General features: G+C 58.7%; 2 protein-coding genes and 3 long non-coding RNA genes across 5 annotated transcripts in view; 1 reads left to right on the top strand and 4 right to left on the bottom strand.

Annotated features, from left to right (window-relative positions):
- Window positions 1-12,468, bottom strand: part of MEN1 (menin 1) — a 50,881-nt gene extending 38,413 nt beyond the window's left edge. Inside the window, exons 1-2 of the mRNA XM_085534681.1 lie at window positions 12,356-12,468; window positions 8,714-9,167 (exon numbers count right to left, since the gene is read on the bottom strand). Of these exons, the coding sequence (XP_085390807.1) occupies window positions 8,714-9,155 (442 nt within the window). The 5' untranslated portion in view covers window positions 9,156-9,167; window positions 12,356-12,468. The remainder of the gene's footprint in view (window positions 1-8,713; window positions 9,168-12,355) is intronic.
- On the bottom strand, window positions 1,915-7,256 carry LOC146751349 (uncharacterized). The gene is made up of 2 exons (XR_014941649.1): window positions 7,184-7,256; window positions 1,915-3,377 (listed from the first exon to the last, which is right to left on the bottom strand). It is a non-coding gene; the product is annotated as an uncharacterized LOC146751349 (long non-coding RNA).
- Window positions 12,335-12,784, top strand: LOC146751347 (uncharacterized). Its single transcript, XR_014941650.1, has 2 exons — window positions 12,335-12,462; window positions 12,540-12,784. It is a non-coding gene; the product is annotated as an uncharacterized LOC146751347 (long non-coding RNA).
- A 976-nt stretch (window positions 12,785-13,760) lies between these two features.
- LOC146751346 (uncharacterized) lies at window positions 13,761-20,417 on the bottom strand. The gene is made up of 2 exons (XR_014941652.1): window positions 20,299-20,417; window positions 13,761-13,958 (listed from the first exon to the last, which is right to left on the bottom strand). It is a non-coding gene; the product is annotated as an uncharacterized LOC146751346 (long non-coding RNA).
- A 2,993-nt stretch (window positions 20,418-23,410) lies between these two features.
- Window positions 23,411-23,673, bottom strand: part of LTBP3 (latent transforming growth factor beta binding protein 3) — a 97,180-nt gene continuing 96,917 nt past the window's right edge. The window contains exon 20 of the mRNA XM_085534679.1: window positions 23,411-23,444. Coding sequence (XP_085390805.1) covers window positions 23,411-23,444 — 34 coding nt within the window. The remainder of the gene's footprint in view (window positions 23,445-23,673) is intronic.

Below are 23,673 nucleotides of genomic sequence, written 5' to 3'. Positions count from 1 at the left end.
GTGCCTATAGGGATATACGGGGTTATATGGGTTATATGGGGTTATATGGGGTTATATGGGGTTATATGGGGTTATATGGGGAGACCCAGCGCCTGGCAGGCACCGACCACGGCAAAGGCAACGCCAGAGCTGTCCAGCTTTGTGCCTATGGGATATAGGGATATATAGGGGGATATAGGGTTATATGGGGTTATATGGGGTTATATGGGGTTATATGGGGTTATATGGGGCTATATGGGGGTATATGGGGTTATATGGGGTTATATGGGGGTATATGGGGTTATATGGGGTTATATGGGGGTATATGGGGTTATATGGGGTTATATGGGGTTATATGGGGTATATGGGGTTATATGGGGTTATATGGGTTTATATGGGGTTATACGGGGTTATATGGGGAGACCCAGCGCCTGGCAGGCACCGACCACGGCAAAGGCAACGCCAGAGCTGTCCAGCTTTGTGCCTATAGGGGATATAGGGATATATAGGGGGATATAGGGTTATATGGGGTGATATGGGGTTATATGGGGTTATATGGGGTTATATGGGGTTATATGGGGGTATATGGGGGTATATGGGGTTATATGGGGTTATATGGGGTTATATGGGGGTATATGGGGTTATATGGGGTTATATGGGGTTATATGGGGGTATATGGGGTTATATGGGGAGACCCAGCGCCTGGCAGGCACCGACCACGGCAAAGGCAACGCCAGAGCTGTCCAGCTTTGTGCCTATGGGATATATGGGGTTATATGGGGTTATATGGGGTTATATGGGGTTATATGGGGGTATATGGGGTTATATGGGAATATATGGGGTTATATGGGTGGATATGGGGTATATGGGGATATGGGGACACAGCGCCACCTAGCGGTGAGGAGGACTAAGGGTATATGGGGGTATATGGGGGTTATATGGGGTTATATGGGGTTATATGGGGTTATATGGGGTTATATGGGGTTATATGAGGAGATATGGGCTTATATGGGGTTATATGGGGTTATATGGGGTTATATGGGGGTATATGGGGTTATATGGGGATATATGGGGTTATATGGGGGTATATGGGGCTGTATGGGGTTATATGGGGTTATATGGGGTTATATGGGGTTATATGGGGTTATATGAGGAGATATGGGCTTATATGGGGTTATATGGGGAGGTAGAGGGTTATATGGGTGGATATGGGGTATATGGGGATATGGGGACACAGCGCCACCTAGCGGTGAGGAGGACTAAGGGTTATATGGGGGTATATGGGGGAATGGGGACACAGCGCCACCTAGCGATGAGGACTAAGGGTATATGGGGGTATATGGGGGTATATGGGGTGATATGGGGTTATATGGGGGTATATGGGGGTATATGGGGGTATATGGGGTTATATGGGGTTATATGGGGGTATATGGGGGTATATGGGGGTATATGGGGTTATATGGGGTTATATGGGGTTATATGGGGGGATATGGGGTTATATGGGGGGATATGGGGTGTATGGGGGGATATGGGGTTATATGGGGTTATATGGGGGTATATGGGGTTATATGGGGTTATATGGGGTTATATGGGGTTATATGGGGTTATATGGGGGTATATGGGGTTATATGGGGTTATATGGGGTTATATGGGGAGACCCAGCGCCTGGCAGGCACCGACCACGGCAAAGGCAACGCCAGAGCTGTCCAGCTTTGTGCCTATGGGATATATGGGGTTATATGGGGTTATATGGGGATATATGGGGGTATATGGGGGTATGTGGGGGTATATGGGGTTATATGGGGTTATATAGGGTTATATGGGGTTATATGGGGTTATATGGGGTTATATGGGGTTATATGGGGTTATATGAGGTTATATAGGGGTTATATGGGGTTATATGGAGTTATATGGGGTTATATGGGGTTATATGGGGTTATATGGGGGTATATGGGGTTATATGGGGTTATATGGGGTTATATGGGGTTATATGGGGAGACCCAGCGCCTGGCAGGCACCGACCACGGCAAAGGCAACGCCAGAGCTGTCCAGCTTTGTGCCTATAGGGGATATATGGGATATATGGGGTTATATGGGGTTATATGGGGTTATATGGGGTTATATGAGGAGATATGGGCTTATATGGGGTTATATGGGGAGGTAGGGGGTTATATGGGTGGATATGGGGTATATGGGGATATGGGGACACAGCGCCACCTAGCGGTGAGGACTAAGGGTATATGGGGGTATATGGGGATTATATGGGGTTATATGGGGATATATGGGGTCATATGGGGTTATATGGGGGTATATGGGGTTATATGGGGTTATAGGGGGATATATGGGATATATGGGGGTTATATGGGGTTATATGGGGATATATGGGGTTATATGGGGTTATATGGGGTTATATGGGGGTATATGGGGTTATATGGGGTTATATGGGGATATATGGGGTTATATGGGGTTATATGGGGTTATATGGGGGGATATGGGGTTATATGGGGTTATATGGGGAGACCCAGCGCCTGGCAGGCACCGACCACAGCAAAGGCAACACCAGAGCTGTCCAGCTTTGTGCCTATGGGATATATGGGGTTATATGGGGTTATATGGGGTTATAATGGGGTTATATGGGGTTATATGGGGTTATATGGGGAGGTAGGGGGTTATATGGGTGGATATGGGGTATATGGGGATATGGGGACACAGCGCCACCTAGCGGTGAGGAGGACTAAGGGTTATATGGGGGTATATGGGGGAATGGGGACACAGCGCCACCTAGCGATGAGGACTAAGGGTATATGGGGATATATGGGGTTATATGGGGTTATATGGGGTTATATGGGGGGTATATGGGGTTATATGGGGTTATATGGGGTTATATGGGGAGACCCAGCGCCTGGCAGGCACCGACCACGGCAAAGGCAACGCCAGAGCTGTCCAGCTTTGTGCCTATAGGATATATGGGGTTATATGGGGGTATATGGGGTTATATGGGCTTATATGGGGTTATATGGGGAGGTAGGGGGTTATATGGGTGGATATGGGGTATATGGGGATATGGGGACACAGCGCCACCTAGCGGTGAGGAGGACGAAGGGTTATATGGGGGTATAAGGGGGAATGGGGACACAGCGCCACCTAGCGATGAGGACTAAGGGTATATGGGGGTATATGGGGGTTATATGGGGTTATATGGGGATATATGGGGTTATATGGGGTTATATGGGGTTATATGGGGATATATGGGGTTATATGGGGTTATATGGGGGTATATGGGGTTATATGGGGTTATATGGGGTTATATGGGGTTATATGGGGTTATATGGGGAGACCCAGCGCCTGGCAGGCACCGACCACGGCAAAGGCAACGCCAGAGCTGTCCAGCTTTGTGCCTATAGGATATATGGGGTTATATGGGGTCATATGGGGGTATATGGGGGTATATGGGTGTATATGGAGTTATATGGGGGTATATGGGGGTATATGGGGGGATATGGGGTATATGGGGGGATATGGGGTTATATGGGGTTATATGGGGGGATATGGGGGGATATGGGGTTATATGGGGTTATATGGGGTTATATGGGGTGATATGGGGTTATATGGGGGGATATGGGGTTATATGGGGGGATATGGGGTTATATGGTGTTATATGGGGGGATATGGGGTTATATGGGGTTATATGGGGTTATATATGGGGTTATATGGGGTTATATGGGATATAGGGTTATATGGGGTTATATGGCATATAGGGTTATATGGGGTTATATGGGGTTATATGGGGTTATATGGGGTTATATATGGGGTTATATGGGGTTATACGGGATACAGGGTTATGGGGTGGGGATGGTTGGGGTGGTAGGGGGATATGGGGGTTATAGGGGGGGTATGGGGGGGGATATGGGTGGGAGGGGGGTCATGGGGGGATTATGCAGGTGAGGGGGGATATGGACGGATATGGAAGGGGGGATAGAGGGGGGATATGGGGGGATATGGGGGGAGGGGGGAAACTGAAATTGACCCCCAATCCCCCATATTGGACCCACCACTGACCCCCAACACCCCATAGGACACCCCACTGACCCCCAACCCCCATTGATCCCCAACCCCCATAGGACACCCCATTGACCCCAAACCCCATAGGACACCCCATTGACCCCCAACACCCCATAGGACACCCCATAGACCCCAACACCCCATAGGACACCCCGTTGACCCCCAACCCCCATAGGACACCCCATTGACCCCCAACACCCCATAGCACACCCCACTGACCCCCAACCTCCCATAGGACACCCCATTGACCCCCATAGAACACCCCATTGACCCCCATAGGACACCCCATTGACCTCCAACCCCCATAGGACACCCCATTGACCCCCAACACCCCATAGGACACCCCATTGACCCCCAATGCCCCATAGGACACCCCATTGACCCCCAACCCTATAGGACACCCCATTGACCCCCAACCCCCATAGGACACCCCACTGACACCCCCCCCACCCCACTGACCCCCCAGACCCCCATAGGACACCCCATTGACCCCCAATCCCTCCCCATTGACCCCCAAACACTCATAGGACACTCCATTGACCCCCAACACCCCCCTATTGATCCCCAAACCCCTATAGGACACCCCATTGACCCCTAATCCCCCCCCATTGACCCCCAACCCCCCATAGGACACCCCATTGACCCCCCATAGGACACCCCATTGACCCCATTGACCCCCCCATAGGACACCCCATTGACCCCCAACCCCATTGGAAACCTCATTGACCCCCAATCTCCCCCCATTGACCCCCAACCCCTCATAGGACACCCCATTGACCCCCAATCCCCCCCCATTGACCCCCAACAGCCCATAGAACACCCCATTGACCCCCAACCCCCCATAGGACACCCCCACTGATCCCCAAACCCCACCATTGACTCCCAAACCCTCATAGGACCCTCTATTGACCCCCAAACACCCCATAAGACACCCCATTGACCCCCAGACCCCCGTAGGACACCCCATTGACCCCCAACACCCCCCTATTGATCCCCAACCCCCATAGGACACCCCATTGACCCCCAACCCCCATAGGATACCCCATTGACCCCCAACCCCCATAGGACACCCCACTGACCCCCAATCCCCCCGCATTGACCCCCAACCCCCCATATCACACACCATTGACCCCCCAACCCCCATAGGACACCCCATTGACCCCCAACACCCCATAGGATACACCATTGACCCCCAATCTTCCCCCAATGACCCCCAAACCCCCATAGGACACCCCATTGACCCCCAAATCCCCATAGGACACCCCATTGACCCCCAATCCCCATAGGACACCCCATTGACCCCCAACCCCCATAGGACACCCCATTGACCCCCAATCCCCATAGGACACCCCATTGACCCCCAACCCCCATAGGACACCCCATTGACCCCCAACCCCATAGGACACCCCATTGACCCCCAACACCCCATAGGACACCCCATTGACCCCCAACGCCCCATAGGACACCCCATTGACCCCCAACCCCATAGGACACCCCATTGACCCCCAATACCCCATTGGACACCCCATTGACCCCCAACACCCCATTGGACCCACCATTGACCCTCCATTGACCCCCAACACCCCCCATAGGACCTTCCATTGACCCCCAACCCACTAATGGACGCCCTATTGAACCCCAACCCCCATAGGATACCCCATTGACCCCATTGACCCCCTATTGACCCCCAATGTCCCATAGGACACCCCATTGACCCCCAACACTCCCCTATTGACCCCCAATGCCCCATAGGACACCCCACTGACCCCCAAACCCCATAGGACACCCCATTGACCCCCAAACCCCCATTGGACCCCCCATTGGACCCTCCATTGACCCCCAACCCCCTAATACACCCTATTGACCCCCAATCCCCCACATTAGCCCCTCCATTGACCCCCAAACCCCATAGGACACCCCATATATTTCCCCCCCCCATTGCCTTTCCATTGACCCCCAACCCTCCCATTGGCTTCTCCATTGACCCCCAAATCCTTATAGGACACCCCATTGACCCCCAATGCCCCATATTGGCTCCTCCATTGACGCCCCCCACCCCATTGACCCCCATAGAACTCCATGTCTCTCTATGTCCCCATACCAGTGATAAAGCTGAACAGTGACTGGATGTGGGCCCTGTCTTTGAAGTAGGATCGACTGAGGCTGTTCCATATTGACCCCAAACCCCCATTTACCCCTATATTCTCCCCATATAACTCCATGTCCCCATAGCTCCCCATACCGGTGATGAAGCTGAACAGTGACTGGATGTGGGCCCTGTCCTTAAAGTACGATCGACTGAGGCTGTTCCATATTGACCCCCAACCCCCATTTGGCCCTATATCCTCCCCATAGAACTCCATGTCCCTCTATGTCCCCATACCAGTGATGAAACTGAACAGTGACTGGATGTGGGCCCTGTCTTTAAAGTAGGATCGACTGAGGCTGTTCCATATTGATCCCCAACCCCCATAGGACACCCCATTGACCCCCAACCCCCATAGGACACCCCATTGACCCCCAATCCCTCCCCATTGACCCCCAAACACCCATAGGACACTCCATTGACCCCCAACACCCCCCTATTGATCCCCAAACCCCTATAGGACACCCCATTGACCCCTAATCCCCCCCCATTGACCCCCAACCCCCCATAGGACACCTCATTGACCCCCAACACCCCCCTATTGACCCCCAACCCCCCATAGGACACCCCATTGACTCCCAATGTCCCCCCATTGACCCCCAACCCCCATAGGACACCCCATTGACCCCCAACCCCCATAGGATACCCCATTGACCCCCAACCCCCCATAGGACACCCCACTGACCCCGAATCCCCCCGCATTGACCCCCAACCCCCCATAGGACACCCCATTGACCCCCAACACCCCCCCATTGACCCCCAATGCCCCATAGGACACCCCATTGATCCCCAACCCCCCATAGGACACCCCATTGACCCCCAACCCCCATAGGACACCCCATTGACCCCCAACACCCCCCTATTGACCCCCAAACCCCCATATGACCCTCCATTGGCTGACCCCTTCCCATTGATCCCTCCCCATAGGACACTCCATTGATCCCCAATCCCCCCATTGACCCCCATAGAACTGAATGTCCCCATAGCTCCCCATACCGGTGATGAAGCTGAACAGTGACTGTATGTGTGCCCTGTCTTTAAAGTAGGATCGACTGAGGCTGTTCCATATTGACCCCCAATGCCCCATAGGACACCCCATTGACCCCCATAGGACCCTCCATTGGCCCCCAAACCCCCACTGGACCCTCTATTTACCCCCAACCCCCCACAGGACACCCCATTGACCCCCAATCCCCCCCCTATTGACCCCCAACCCCCCTATTCTCCCCATATAACTCTATGTCTCTCTATGTCCCCATACCGGTGATGAAGCTGAACAGTGACTGTATGTGTGCCCTGTCTTTAAAGTAGGATCTGCTGAGGCTGTTCCATATTGACCCCCAATGCCCCATAGGACACCCCATTGACCCCCAACACCCATAGGACACCCCATTGACCCCCAACGCCCCATAGCACACCCCATTGACCCCCAACCCCCTATAGGACACCCCATTGACCCCCAACCCCCATAGGACACCCCATTGACCCCCAACACCCATAGGACACCCCATTGACCCCCAACACCCCATAGGACACCCCATTGACCCCCAACACCCATAGGACACCCCATTGACCCCCAATACCCCCCTATTGACCCCCAATGTCCCATAGGACACCCCATTGACCCCCAACACTCCCCTATTGACCCCCAATGCCCCATAGGACACCCCACTGACCCCCAAATCCCCATAGGACACCCCACTGACCCCCAACCCCCCATAGGACACCCCATTGACCCCCCAACACCCCATAGGACACCCCATTGACACCCAACACCCCATAGGACACCCCATTGACCCCCAACACCCCATTAGACACCCCATTGACCCCCATAGGACCCTCCATTGGCCCCCAAACCCCCATTGGACCCTCTATTTACCCCCAACCCCCCATAGGACACCCCATTGACCCCCAACACCCATAGGACACCCCATTGACCCCCAACTGCCCATAGGACACCCCATTGACTCCCAATGTCCCCCCATTGACCCCCAAACACCCATAGGACACCCCATTGACCCCCAACACCCCATAGGACACCCCACTGACCCCCAACACCCCATAGGACACCCCATTGGCCCCTCCATTGACCCCCAACACCCCCCATAGGACCTTCCATTGACCCCCAACCCCCTAATGGACACCCAACTGACCCCCAACTCCCCCCATATCACACCCCATTGACCCCCAACCCCCATAGGACACCCCATTGACCCCCAATGTCCCATTGGACACCCCACTGACCCCCTTTTCACACCATTGACCCCCAACACCCCATAGGACACCCCATTGACCCCCAACCCCTCCCCATTGACCCCCAAATCCCCATAGGACACCCCATTGACCCCCAACCCCTCCCCATTGACCCCCAACACCCCATAGGACACCCCATTGACCCCCAATCCCCCCCATTGACCCCCCAACCCCTATAGGACACCCCACTGACCCCCAATCCCCCTATTCTCCCCATAGAACTGAACACCCCATTGACCCCATAGAACTCCATGTCTCTCTATGTCCCCATACCGGTGATGAAGCTGAACAGTGACTGTATGTGTGCCCTGTCCTTAAAGTAGGACCGACTGAGGCTGTTCCAAATGACGTCGGCCACTTTCCGCACCAATTCCCTGGACGAAAACCCGTCGGGTCGAGGATACAACGACAAATCGACGGCGCCTCGAATCTGGGCCGTGAATCGGGCGTAAAGAGCCGCCACGATGGACAGATCCGCTACCGGGAAATAGGCCGCGCTGTCGGGGTCGGGGCCCGGCCGCGTCTCAAAGCTGACGCCGGGAACGTTGGTGGGTAAAACCCGATTGACGGCCAGGAAATGTTCGATGAAACCCAGCACTAAGGAGAGCAGAACCAGATCCGGTTCTGGTTGGAGAAGTTCTGCTTCAAAGAGACGAACCACGGCGGAGACGGAGCGGAGGGGGAATAGGGCTTTCTGCCATGGCTTCAGACCCATAGCGGGTAATGGCTGGGGGGGGAAAAGAGGGGTTAGGGGGGGGGATATGGGGTGAGATGGGGGGGGGTAGGGGGAAGGTAGGGGGTGGGTTGGGGGTAAGATGGGGAGCAGATATGGGGTGAGATGGGGGGCAGATATGGGGTGAGATGGGGGGGGATAGGGGGAAGGTAGGGGGTAAGATGGGGGGCAGATAGGGGGTAAGATGGGGGGTGAGATGGGGCAGGTAGGGGGTGGGTTGGGGGTAAGATGGGGGGCAGATATGGGCTGAGATGGGGGGGGATAGGGGGAAGGTAGGGGGTAAGATGGGGGGCAGATAGGGGGTAAGATGGGGGGTGAGATGGGGCAGGTAGGGGGTGGGTTGGGGGTAAGATGGGGGGCAGATATGGGCTGAGATGGGGGGGGATAGGGGGAAGGTAGGGGGGAAGATGGGGGGTGGATAGGGGGTAAGATGAGGGGCAGATAGGGGGTGGATAGGTGGTAGATAGGGGTCAGATAGGGGGGTAAGATGGGGGGTGGATAGGGGGCGGATAGGGGGTGGGTTGGGGGTAAGATGGGGGGCAGATAGGGGGTAAGATGGGGGTGGATAGGGGGTGGATAGGGGGTAAGATGGGGGGCAGATAGGGGGCGGATAGGGGGTGGGTTGGGGGTAAGATGGGGGTGAGATAGAGGGCAGGTAGGGGGTAAGATGGGGGTCAGATAGGGGGTAGATAGGGGGTGGGTTGGGGGTAAGATTGGGGGCAGATAGGGGGTAAGATGGGGGGTGGATAGGGGGTAAGATGGGGGGCAGATAGGGGGTAAGATGGGGGTCAGATAGAGGGCAGATAGGGGGTAAGATGGGGGTCAGATAGAGGGCAGATAGGGGGTAAGATGGGGGTCAGATAGGGGGTAAGATGGGGGTCAGATAGGGGGTGGGTTGGGGGTAAGATGGGGGGCAGATAGGGGGTAGGATGGGGGTGAGATAGAGGGCAGATAGGGGGTAAGATGGGGGGCAGATAGAGGGCAAATAGGGGGTAAGATAGGGGTGAGATAGGGGGTGGGTTAAGGGGTAAGATGGGGGTCAGATAGGGGGTGGGTTAGGCGGTAAGATGGGGGTGAGATAGAGGGCAGGTAGGGGGTAAGATAGGGGTCAGATAGGGGGTAAGATGGGGGTGAGATAGAGGGCAGGTAGGGGGTAAGATGGGGGGCAGATAGGGGGTAAGATGGGGGGTGGACAGGGGGTAAGATGGGGGTCAGATAGGGGGTAAGATGGGGGGTGGATAGGGGGTGGGTTAGGGGGTAAGATGGGGGGCAGATAGGGGGTAAGATGGGGGGTGAGATATGGGGTGGGTTAAGGGGTAAGATGGGGGTCAGATAGGGGGAAGGTAGGGGGTAAGATGGGGGGCAGATAGGGGGTAAGATGGGGGTCAGATAGGCGGTAAGATGGGGGGTGGATAGGGGGTGGGTTCGGGGTAAAATGGGGGGCAGATAGGGGGTAGGATGGGGGTGAGATAGAGGGCAGATAGGGGGTAAGATGGGGGGCAGATAGAGGGCAAATAGGGGGTAAGATGGGGGTGAGATAGGGGGTGGGTTAAGGGGTAAGATGGGGGTGAGATAGAGGGCAGGTAGGGGGTAAGATGGGGGGCAGATAGAGGGCAAATAGGGGGTAAGATGGGGGTCAGATAGGGGGTGGGTTAAGGGGTAAGATGGGGGTGAGATAGAGGGCAGGTAGGGGGTAAGATGGGGGGCAGATAGGGGGTAAGATGGGGGGTGGATAGGGGGCAGATAGGGGGTGGGTTGGGGGTAAGATGGGGGGCAGATAGGGGTTGGGTTAGGGGGTAAGATGGGGGGCAGATAGGGGGTAAGATGGGGGGTGGATAGGGGGTAAAATAGGGGGTGGGTTGAGGGTAAGATGGGGGCTGGATAGGGGCAGATAGGGGGTGTGTTGGGGGTAAGATGGGGGTCAGCAGATAGGGGGTAAGATGGGGGGCAGATAGGGGGTGGCTTAGGGGGAAGGTGGGGTCAGATGGGGGTCAGATAGGGGGTAAGATGGGGGGTGGATAGGGGGTGGGTTGGGGGTAAGATGGGGTCAGATGGGGGGTGGGTTAGGGGGTAAGATGGGGAGCAGATAGAGGGCAGATATGGGGTAAGATGGGGGTGAGATATGGGAGGTGGGTTAGGGGGTAAGATGGGGGTGAGATAGAGGGCAGATAGCGGGTAAGATGGGGGTCAGATAGGGGGTAAGATGGGGGGCAGATAGGGGGTAAGATGGGGGGCAGATAGAGGGCAGATAGGGGGTAAGATGGGGGTCAGATAGGGGGTGGGTTAGGGGGTAAGATGGGGGGCAGATAGGGGGTAAGATGGGGGGTGGGTAGGGGGTACAATAGGGGGTGGGTTGAGGGTAAGATGGGGGCTGGATAGGGGCAGATAGGGGGTGTGTTGGGGGTAAGATGGGGGTCAGATAGGGGGTAAGATGGGGGGCAGATAGAGGGCAAATAGGGGGTAAGATGGGGGGCAGATAGGGGGTGGCTTAGGGGGGAAGATGGGGTCAGATGGGGGTCAGATAGGGGGTAAGATGGGGGGGGATAGGGGGTAAGCTGGGGGTCAGATAGGGGGTAAGATGGGGGGCAGATAGGGGGTAAGATGGGGGGTGGGTTGGGGGTAAGATGGGGGGCAGATAGGGGGTAAGATGGGGGGTGGATAGGGGGTGGGTTAGGGGGTAAGATGGGGGGCAGATAGGGGGTGGGTAGGGGGTAAGATAGGGGGTGTATAGGGGGCAGATAGGGGGCAGATGGAGACAGGTATGGGGGTAAGATGGGGGTCAGATAGGGGGCAGGTAGGGGGTGGGTTGGGGGATAAGATGGGGGTCAGGTAGGGGGTAAGATGGGGGTTGGATATGGGGTAAGATGGGGTCGCTACTGGGGCTCAATGGAGTTTGAGTTGGGGCTCAGTGGGGTCTGAATGGGGACTCAATGGGGTTCAGTGGGGTCTGAATTGGGGCTCAATGGGGTCTGGTTTGGGGGCTTAGTGAGGTGAATGGGGGCTCAATGGGGTCTGAATGGGGGTCAATAGGGCTCAACGGGGTCCGAATGGGGCTCAATGGGGCTCAATGGGGCTTAGTGGGGTCTGAATGGGGCTCAATGTGCCCCACTGTCTCATAGGGTCCCGAACTGGATCCCGTTAAGGGTTGGGGGAGTTGAAGGGGGGGGGGGAGTCTCCGTTACCCGGCTCGGCGCTCAGCGGGACTCCGCGGCCTGCGCTGCGTTGCGGCCTAGACGCTGCAGGCCTCGGTAGGCCGCAGGCTTCAGTAGGCCGCACTAGGCCTCGGTAGGCCGCAGGCTTCAGTAGCCCGTACGAGGCCTCAGCAGGCCGCACTAGGCCTCGGTAGGCCACACTAGGCCTCGGTAGGCCGCAAAGGGCCCCGTTAGGCCGCACTGGGCCTTGTTGGGCCGCCGCGTTCCGTCTCCGCTCTCACCGCAGCTCATCGGCTCGATCCGGGTCTCCGGACCGGAACTAGGCCGCATCGAACCGGGCCGCTCATTACCGGGACCGAGAGCGGCGTGTGAGGCACGACCGGAAGTGTAGGCGGAAGGGGAAGGGGCGTGACCGGAAGTAGACCGCGCGCTGGGCACGATGGGAAGTGTAGGACGAAGGGGGGAAAGGCGTGACCGGAAGTAGGCCGCGAGCGGGGCATGACGGGAATTGTAGGAGGAAGGGGGCGGAACCGGAAGTAAAGGCGGCGGCGCGCGGGGCACGACGGGATGTGTAGGATTCAAGAGACACGGAGTAGCCGGAAGTGCGGGCTGGGCAAACAGAAGACCCGCCCCCCACGCACATAAGCTCCGCCCATTTCCGAAGCCCCGCCCACCATTCAATCTCCGTCCAATCAAATCCCATCCCGTCCCCTAAGCCCCACCCCCCACGCACATAAGCCCCGCCCCTCCTTAGCCCCGCCCACCGTTCAATCTCCGTCCAATCAAATCCCATCCCGTCACCCAAGCCCCCCCCCCACGCACATAAGCTCCGCCCCCTCCGTAGCCCCGCCCACCAGCAAAGCCCCGCCCAATCAAATCCCATTCCATAACCCAAGCCCCGCCCCCCCCACACATAAGCTCCGCCCAATTCCGAAGCTCCGCCCACCAGCCAATTCCCGTCCAATCAAATCCCATCCCATCACCCAAGCCCCGCCCCCCAGGCACAGAAGCTCCGCCCATTTCCGAAGCCCCGCCCACCTCCCAATCTCCGTCCAATCAAATCCCATCCCATCCCCCAAGCCCCGCCCCCAAGCACATAAGCCCCGCCCCTCCTTAGCCCCGCCCACCAGCCAATCCTCATCCAATCAAATCCCACCACCCAAGCCCCGCCCCCACGCACAGAAGCTCCTCCCCTCCTTAGCCCCGCCCACCATTCAATCTCCATCCAATCAAATCCCTTCCTATCACCCAAGCCCCGCCCCCCAAGCACAGAAGCTCCGCCCACCACCCAATCCCCGTTCAATCAAATCCCATCCCACCACCCAAGCCCCGCCCCCCAAGCACATAAGCTCCGCCCACTTCCCAATCTCCATCCAATCAAATCCCATCCCACCACCCAAGCCCCGCCCCCAAGCACACAAGCCCCGCCCCCTCGTTAGCTCCGCCCACCGCCTTTATTAATGGGGGGGGGGGTCGCTCAGCGCCGGCGCTGGGGGGGGGAGGGGCAGCGGCCACCACGTGACCGACCCCGGGGGGGTCCCGCACCCCCCGCCCCCCCCCCCCCGGCACGGACAGCGCGGCCCCACGCAGCGACACGGGGGGGTCCGACGGGGGCGGTCACGGCAATCAGAGTCTGCGGGGGGAAATGGGGCGGGGGTCTCTATGGGGCACCATAGGGGGGATGGACCCCATAGGGAACCCAATATACCCCATAGGGACCCCAAATGGACACCATAGGGACCCCATAGGGACCCCAATATATCCCATAGGGACCCTAAATCCCCATAGGGACCCTAAATGGACCCCATAGGGACCCTAAATTGGGGGGGGTCTCTATGGGGCCATATAGGGGGTGATGGACACCATAGGGACCCCAAATGGACCACATAGGGGCCCTAAATATACCCCATAGGGACCCCAAATGGACCCCATAGGGACCCTAAATTGGGGGGGAGTGGGTCACTATATGGACCCCATAGGGACCCTAAATGGACCCCATAGGGACCCTAAATTGGGGGGGGGTCTCTATGGGGCCCTATAGGGGATGATGTACCTCATAGGGACCCTAAATTGGGTGAGGGTCTCTATGGGGCCCTATAGGGGGTGATGTACCTCATAGGGACCCTAAATAGACCACATAGGGACCCCAAATTGAGGGGGGGTCTCTATGGGGCACCATAGGGGGGGATGGACCTCATAGGGACCCCAAATGGACCCCATAGGGACCCTAAACTGGGGGGGGGGGTCTCTATGGGGCCATATAGGGGGTGATGGACCCCAAATGGACCCCATAGGGACCCTAAATGGACCCATAGGGACTCTAAATTGAGCGGGGGTCTCTATGGGGCCATATAGGGGGTGATGGACCCCATAGGGACCCCAAATGGACCACATAGGGACCCTAAATTGAGGGGGGGTCTCTATGGGGCACCATAGGGGGGGATGGACCCCATAGGGACCCCAAATGGACCACATAGGGACCCTAAATATACCCCATAGGGACCCCAAATGGACCCCATAGGGACCCTAAACTGGGGGGGGGGGTCTCTATGGGGCACCATAGGGGGGGATGGACCCCATAGGGACCCCAATATACCCCATAGGGACCCCATAGGGACCCCAAAAGGACCCCATAGGGACCCCAAATGGACCCCATAGGGACCCTAAAGGACCCCATAGGGACCCTAAATTGAGGGGGGGTCTCTATGGGGACCTATAGGGGGTGATGGACCCCATAGGGACCCCAAATGTGCCCCATAGGGACCCTAAATTGAGGGGGGGTCTCTATGGGGCACCATAGGGGGGGATGGACGCCATAGGGACCCCAAATGGACCACATAGGGACCCTAAATTGGGGGAGAGTCACTATATGGACCCCATAGGGACCCTAAACTGGGGGGGGTCTCTATGGGGACCTATAGGGGGTGATGGACCCCATAGGGACCCCATAGGGACCCCAAATGGACCCCATAGGGACCCTAAATGGACCCATAGGGACTCTAAATTGAGCGGGGGTCTCTATGGGGCCATATAGGGGGTGATGGACCCCATAGGGACCCCAAATGGACCACATAGGGACCCCAAAAGGACTCCATAGGGACCCTAAATATACCCCATAGGGACCCCAAAAGGACCCCATAGGGACCCCAAATATACCCCATAGGGACCCCAAAAGGACCCCATAGGGACCCCATAGGGACCACATAGGGACCCCAAATATACCCCATAGGGACCCCAAAAGGACCCCATAGGGGCCCTAAATGGAACCCAGAGGGACCCTAAATTGAGGGGGGGTCTCTATGGGGACCTATAGGGGGTGATGGACCCCATAGGGACCCTAAATAGACCACATAGGGACCCTAAATTGAGGGGGGGTCTCTATGGGGCCATATAGGGGGTGATGGACCCCATAGGGAACCCAAATGGACCACATAGGGACCCTAAATTGAGGGGGGGTCTCTATGGGGCACCATAGGGGGGGATGGACCCCATAGGGACCCCAAATGGACCACATAGGGACCCCAAATGGACCCCATAGGGACCCCGAATGGACCCCATAGGGACCCTAAATTGGGGGGGGGTCTCTATGGGGCCATATAGGGGGTGATGGACCCCATAGGGACCCCAAATGTACCACATAGGGACCCTAAATTGGGGGGGGGGGGGGGGGGAGGGGTCTCTTTATTTGGGGTGGGGGGTCCCTATGGGGCCCCATAGGGGATGATGTACCCCATCGGGACCCTAAATTGAGGGGGGGTCTCTATGGGGCCCCATAGGGGACTATTTACCCCATAGGGACCCTAAATCTAATCCATAGGGACCCTAAATTGGGGGGTGGGGGGTCTCTATGGGTCCCATTTTGGGGGGGGGGTTCGGTTTTGAGGTTGGGGGGGTCCCATTTGGGGGGGGGAGGTCCCATTTTTGGGCGGGGGGGGCCCATATTGGGGGGGAGGGTCCCATTTTGGGGGTGGGGGGGTGTCCCATTTTGGGGGGGGTCCCGTTTAGGGAGAGGGGGGGTCCCATTTTAGAGGGGGGGTCCCATTTTTGGGGTGGGGGGGGCCCATATTGGGGTGGGAGGATTCCATTTTGGGGGTAGGGGGGGTGTCCCATTTGGGGGGGTCCCATTATGGTGGGGGGGGTCCCATTGAGGGGGGGGTCCCATTTTGGGGGTGGGGGGCTCCATATTGGGGTGGGGAAGGTCCCATTTTTGGGGTGGGGGGTGCCCATCTTGGGGGGGGAGGGTCCCATTTTTGGGGTGGGGGGGTGTCCCATTTGGGTGAGGGTTCCCGTTTAGGGGGAGGGGGGGTCCCATTTTAGAGGGGGGGTCCCATTTTTGACTGGGGGGGAGATCCCATTTGGGGGGGGGTCCTATATGGGGTAGGGTCCATTTTAGAGGGGGGGTCCCATTTTTGAAGTGGGGGGGGTCCCATTTGGGGGGGGGAGGGTCCCATTGTGGGGATGGAGGGGGTCCATATTGGGGGGGGGTCTTATTTTAGAAGTGGGGGGGGAAGACCACATTGGGGGAGGGGGGTCCCAATATAGTGGGGGGGTCCCATTTTAGAGGGGCTGTCTCATTTTTGGGGTGGGGGGGGCCCATATTGAGGGGGGAAGGTCCCATTTTTGGGGTGGGGGGACCCATTTTGGGGGGGGTCCCGTTTAGGGGGAGGGGGGTCCCATTTTGGGGGTGGGGCCAAATTGAGGGGGTCCCATTTTAGAGGGGGGGTCTCATTTTTAGGGTGGGGGGGGCCCATATTGGAGGGGAGGGTCCCATTTTGGGGGGGGGGGGTCCCATTTTCAAGGGGGGGGGAGATCCCATATGGGGGGGGAGGGTCCCATTTTTGGGGTGGGGGGGGCCATATTGGGGTGGGATGATCCCATTTTGGGGGTGGGGGGGGTGTCCCATTTGGGGGGGGTCCCATTATGGTGGGGGGGGTCCCATTGAGGGGGGGGGGTCCCATTTTGGGGGTGGGGGACTCCATATTGGGGTGGGGACGGTCCCATTTTGGGGTGGGGGGGGCCCATCTTGGGGTGGGAGAGTCCCATTTTGGGGGTGGGGGGGTGTCCCATTTTGGGGGGGGTCCCGTTTAGGGGGAGGGGGGGTCCCATTTTAGAGGGGGGGTCCCATTTTTGACTGGGGGTGAGATCCCATTTGGGGGGGGGGGTCCTATATGGGGTGGGGTCCATTTTAGAGGGGGGGGTCCCATTTTCGAAGTGGGGGGGGTCCCATTTAGGGGGGGGGAGGGTCCCATTGTGGGGATGGGGGGGGTCCATATTGGGGGGGGGTCTTATTTTCGAAGTGGGGGGGGAAAGACCCCATTAGGGGGGGGGGGTCCCACTATAGTGGGGGGGGTCCCATCTTGGGGGGGGTCCCATTTTTGGGGTGGGGGGGTCCCATATTGGGGTGGGAAGGTCCCATTTTTGGGGTGGGGGGACCCATTTTGGGGGGGGTCCCGTTTAGGGTGAGGGGGGGTCCCATTTTAGAGGGGGGGTCCCATTTTTGGGGTGGGGGGGGCCATATTGGGGTGGGATGATCCCATTTTGGGAGTGGGGGGGGGTGTCCCATTTGGGGGGGGTCCCATTATGGTGGGGGGGGTCCCATTGAGGGGGGGGGGTCCCATTTTGGGGGTGGGGGGGTGTCCCATTTGGGGGGGGGGTCCCATTTTTGGGGTGGGGGGGGCCATATTGTGGTGGGATTATCCCATTTTGGGGGTGGGGGGGGGTGTCCCATTTGGGGGGGGTCCCATTATGGTGGGGAGGGTCCCATTGAGGGGGGGGTCCCATTTTGGGGGTGGGGGGCTCCATATTGGGGTGGGGAAGGTCCCATTTTTGGGGTGGGGGGTGCCCATCTTGGGATGGGAGGGTCCCATTGTGGGGGGGGGGGGTGTCCCATTTGGGGGGGGTCCCGTTTAGGGGGAGGGGGGGGTCCCATTTTAGAGGGGGGGTCCCATTTTCAAGGGCGGGGGGAGATCCCATTTGGGGGGGGGTCCTATATGGGGTGGGGTCCATTTTAGAGGGGGGGTCCCATTTTCGAAGTGGGGGGGGTCCCATTTGTGGGGGAGGGTCCCATTGTGGGGGTGGAGGGGGTCCATATTGGGGGGGTTTTATTTTAGAAGTGGGGGGGGAAGATCCCATTGGGGGGGGGGGGGGTCCCACTATAGTGGGGGGGGTCCCATCTTGGGGGGGGTCCCATTTTTGGGGTGGGGGGGTCCCATATTGGGGGGGGAAGGTCCCATTTTTGGGGTGGGGGGATCCATTTTGGGGGGGGTCCCGTTTAGGGGGAGGGGGGGTCCCATTTTGGGGGGTGGGGGGGAACCAAATTGGGGGGGTCCCATTTTAGAGGGGGGGTCTCATTTTTAGGGTGGGGGGGGCCCATATTGGGGGGGAGGGTCTTATTTTGGGGGGGGGGGGTGTTCCATTTGGGGGGGGGGGTCCCGTTTAGGGGGAGGGGAGTGTCCCATTTTAGATGGGGGGTCCCATTTTCAAGGGGGGGGGGAGATCCCATTTGGGGGGGGGTCCTATATGGGGTGGGGTCCATTTTAGAGGGGGGGGTCCCATTTTCGAAGTGAGGGGGATCCCATTTAGGGGGGGGAGGGTCCCATTGTGGGGATGGGGGTGGGGTCCATATTGGGGAGGGGTCTTATTTTAAAAGTGGGGGGGGAAGACCCCATTGGGGGGGGGGGGGTCCCACTATAGTGGGGGGGTCCCATCTTGGGGGGGGTCCCATTTTTGGGGTGGGGGGACCCATTTTGGGGGGGTCCCATTTTGGGGGGGGGGGGGCGAAATTGGGGGGGTCCCATTTTAGAGGGGGGGTCTCATTTTTAGGGTGGGGGGGGCCCATATTGGGATGGGAGGGTCCCATTTTGGGGGTGGGGGGTGTTCCATTTGGGGGGGGTCCCGTTTAGGGGGAGGGGGGTCCCATTTTAGAGGGGGGGTCCCATATTTGGGGTGGGGGGCTCCATATTGGGGGGCGGAAGGTCCCATTTTGGGGGGGGGTCCCACTTTCAAGGGGGGGGGAGATCCCATATGGGGGGGGAGGGTCCCATTTTTGGGGGGGGGGGGGCGTCCCATTTGGGGGGGGTCCCGTTTAAGGGGGGGGGTCCCATTTTGGGGGGGGTCCCATTTTGGGGGGGGGGGGTTCCCATTTTGGGGGGGTCCCATTTAGGGGGAGGGGGGTTTCCCATTTTTGGGGTGGGGGGGCCCATATTGGGGTGGGAGGTTCCCATTTTGGGGGTGGGGGGGGGTTCCCATATTGGGGGGGGTCCCGTTTAGGGGGAGGGGGGGTCCCATTTTAGAGGGCGGGTCCCATATTGGGGGGCGGAAGGTCCCATTTTGGGGGGGGGTCCCACTTTCAAGGGGGGGGGGAGATCCCATATGGGGGGGGGGGGTCCCATTTTGGGGTGGGGGGGTCCCATATTGGGGGGGGGGGAAGGTCCCATTTTGGGGGTGGGGGGGTGTTCCATTTAGGGGGGGGTCCCGTTCAGGGGGAGGGGGGGTCCCATTTTAGAGGGGGGGTCCCATTTTCAAGGGGGGGGGGGAGATCCCATTTGGGGGGGGGTCCTATATGGGGTGGGGTCCATTTTAGAGGGGGGTCCCATTTTCGAAGTGGGGGGGGTCCCATTTGGGGGGGGAGGGTCCCATTTGGGAGGGGGGTCCCATTTTAGAGGGGGGGTCCCATTTTGGGGGTGGGGGGGGGTTCCCATATTGGGGGAGGGTCCCATTTTGGGTGGGGGGGGTTCCCATTTTGGGAGGGGTCCCATTTTGGGGGGGGGGGGGTTCCCATATTGGGGGAGGGTCCCATTTTGGGTGGGGTCCCATATTGTAGGGGGGGGTTCCCATTTTGGGGGGGGTCCCGTTTAAGGGGGGGGGTCCCATATTGTGGGTGGGGGGGGTTCCCATTTTGGGGGGGGGGGGGCCCATTTTGGGGGTGGGGGGGTCCCATGTTGTGTGGGGTCCCATTTTGGGGGGGGTCTCACCGTGGCAGCGGCCGCGGTTGGGGTCGGGGGGGGCGGGGAAGGAGCGAAGGCAGCGCCCCCCCCCGGGGCAATGGCACTCAGACGAGTCCTCCTCTGAGCTCTCCTCACCTGGGGGGGGGGGGGGCAAAATTAGGGGGGGGGTCCTATAATTGGGGGGGGGTCCCAAATGGGTGGGGGGCCAAATTGCGAGAGGGGACAATTAGGGTGGGGGTCCGAAAATTGGGGGATGGGGGGGGGCAAAATTAGGGGGGAGGGTCTCAAAATTGTGGGGGGGTCCCAAAATTAGGGGGGAGGGTCCCAAAATTGGGGGGGGGTCCCAAAATTGTGTGGGGGGGTCATATAATTGAGGGGTGGGGGGGGCAAAATTAGGGGTGGGGTCCCATAATTGGGGGGTGGGGGGGGCAAAATTGGGGGGGGGCAAAATTAGGGGGGGGTCCCAAATGGGGGGGGCAAAATTAGGGGGGGGTCCCAAATGGGGGGGGGGGGCAAAATTGGGGGGGGTCCCAATTATGAGGGGGGGGTCCCAAATGGGGGGGGGGGGTTGTAAAATTAGGCGGGGGTCCCAAAATTGGGGGGGGGGGGAATTAGGGGGAGGGTCTCAAAATTGGGGGGGGGGGTGTAAAATTAGGGGGGGGGTCCCAAAATTAGGGGGGGTCCCAATTGTGAGGGGGGGGGTCCCAAAATGGGGGGGGGGGGGTGTAAAATTAGGGGGGGGTCCCAAAATTGGGGGGGGGGGGAATTAGGGGGAGGGTCTCAAAATTGGGGGGGGGGGTGTAAAATTAGGGGGGGGGTCCCAAAATTGGGGGGCAAAATTAGGGGGGGGTCCCAATTGTGAGGGGGGGGTCCCAAAAATGGGGGGGGGGGAGCAAAATTAGGGGGGGTCCCAATTATGAGGGGGGGGGTCCCAAAATGGGGGGGGGGGCAAAATTGGGGGGGGGTCCCAATTATGAGGGGGGGGGTCCCAAAATGGCGGGGGGGGGTAAAATTAGGGGGGGGTCCTAAAATTGGGGGGGGGGGTGTAAAATTAGGGGGGGGGTCCCAAATGGGGGGGGGGCAAAATTGGGGGGGGGTCCCAATTATGAGGGGGGGGGGCCCAAAATGGGGGTTGGGGGGGCAAAATTAGGGGGGAGGGTCTCAAAATTGGGGGGTGGAGGGGGGGGGCAAAATTAGGGGGGGTCCCAATTATGATGGGGAGGGTCCCAAAATGGGGGGGGGGGGGGGAATTAAGGACAGGGTTCCAAATTGGGGGGGGGCAATTAGGGTGAGGGCTCCAAATAGAAGGGGGGTTAAATTAGGGTGGGGGTCCCAAATGCGGGGGGGTGGGGGGGGTCAAAATTAGGGGGGGGGTCCCAATTATGAGGGGGGGTCCCAAAAATGGGGGGGGGGGGGGCAAAATTAGGGGGGGTCCCAATTACTGGGGTGGGAGTCCCAAATTGGGGGGGGGGGCAAAATTAGGGGGGGAGGCAATTATGAGGGGGGGGGGAAATGAGGATGGGGTTCCAAAAGGGGGGGGGGGCAAAATATGGGTGGGGGAGGGCAATTTTGAGGGGGGGGTCCCAAAATGGGTGGGGGAGGGAATTAGGGTGGGGGTCCTAAATGGGGGGGGGGTTAAATTAGGTTGGGGGTCCCAAATGCAAGGGGGGGGGGGGGCAAAATTAGAGGGGAGGGTCTCAAAATGGGGGGGGGGGGAATTAAGGACGGGGTTCCAAATGGGGGGGGGGCAATTAGGGTGAGGCTCCAAATAGTGGGGGGGTTAAATTAGGGTGGGGGTCCCAAATGCGGGGGGGGGGGGTCCAAAATGGGGGGGGGGGGCAAAATTAGGGGGGAGGGTCTCAAAATTGGGGTGGGGGGTAAAATTAGGGGGGGGGTCCCAAATGTGTGTGTGTGTGGGGGGGGGCTAAATTAAGGGGGGGGTCCAAATTATGGGGGGGTGGTAAAATTAGGGGGGGGTCCCAAATGGGGGGGGGGGAGTTAGGGTGGGGGTCATAAATGAGGTGGGGGTTATAATTGGGGGGGGTCCCATATGGTGGGGGGCCAAATTAGGGGGGGCCAAATTGAGGGGGGGGGCAATTAGGGTGGGGGTCCCAAATGGGGGGGGGGGGGAATTAGGGTGGGGGTCCTAAATGGGGGGGGGCAAAATTAGGGGGGGATCCCAATTGTGTGTGTGGGGGGGGGGGGATTAGGGAAGGGGTCCCAATGGGGGGGGGGGGCAATTAGGGTGGGGGGGCTAAATTAGGGGGGGGTCCCAAATGAGGGGTGGTCCCAAATAGGGGGAAATTAGGGAGGGGGTCCCAAATAGGGGGGGGGGGGCAAAATTAGGGGGGGGTCCCAATTGTGTGTGGGGGGGGGATTAGGGAAGGGTCCCAAATTGGTGGGGGGGCAATTAGGGTGGGGGTCCTAAATGGGGGGGGGCTAAATTAGGGCGGGGGTCCGAAATGGGGGGGGGGGAGTTAGGGTGAGGGTCTAATGGGGGGGTTTATAATTGAGGGGGGTGTCCCATATGGTGGGGTGGGAATTAGGGTGGGGGTCCCGAATTGGGGGGGGGGGGGCTAAATTAGGGGGTGGGAACTAGGGAGGGGTCCCAAATTGGGGGGGGGGCAATTAGGGTGGGGGTCCTAAATGGGGGGGGGGGGGGAATTAGTGGGGGGTCCCAATTGTGTGTGTGTTGGGGGGGGGATTAGGGAGGGGGTCCCAAATGGGGGGGGGGGCTAAATGGGGGGGGTCCCAATTGGGGGTGGAGGGAATTAGGGTGGGGGTCCCAAATGGGGGGGGGCTTATAATTGGGGGGGGGTGTCCCATATGGTGGGGTGGGAATTAGGGTTGGGGTCCTAATGGGGGGGGGGGGGCCTAAATTAGGGGGCGGGGTCCCAAATGGGGGGTCTTGTTTATATGACGGGGGTCTCGGGGTGGGGGGGGGGGGTTTCCTGTTTATTTGGGGGGTCTCAGGGTGGGGGGGTCATGGTTATTTGGGGGGGGGGTCTCACATTGGGGGGGTTCCTGTTTATTTGGGGGGGGGTCTCAGGGTGGGGGGGGTCATGGTTATTTGGGGGGGGTCTCACATTGGGGGGGTCCTGTTTATTTTGGGGGGGTCTCAGGGTGGGGGGGGTCATGGTTATTTGGGTGGGGGTCTCACATTGGGGGGGTTCCTGTTTATTTTGGGGGGGGTCTCATTGTTCGGGGGGTCATGGTTATTTGGGGGGGGGGGTCTCACATTGTGGGGTGTCCTGTTTATTTTGGGGGGGGTCTCATTGGGGGGGGGTCATGGTTATTTGAGGGGGGGTCTCACATTGGGGGGTGGCTCCTGTTTATATGGGGGGGGGGTCTCATTGTGGGGGGGTTTCCGTTTATTTGGGGGGGGGGTCTCAGGGTGAGGGG

The sequence above is a fragment of the Coturnix japonica genome, unplaced genomic scaffold (assembly GCF_054131305.1).
Source record: "Coturnix japonica strain WE unplaced genomic scaffold, WE-NBRP24 Scf096, whole genome shotgun sequence".
NCBI lineage: Eukaryota > Metazoa > Chordata > Aves > Galliformes > Phasianidae > Coturnix > Coturnix japonica.
The sequence above is the reverse complement of the archived record's forward strand: the minus strand, read 5'-3'. Positions and strand labels throughout refer to the sequence as shown.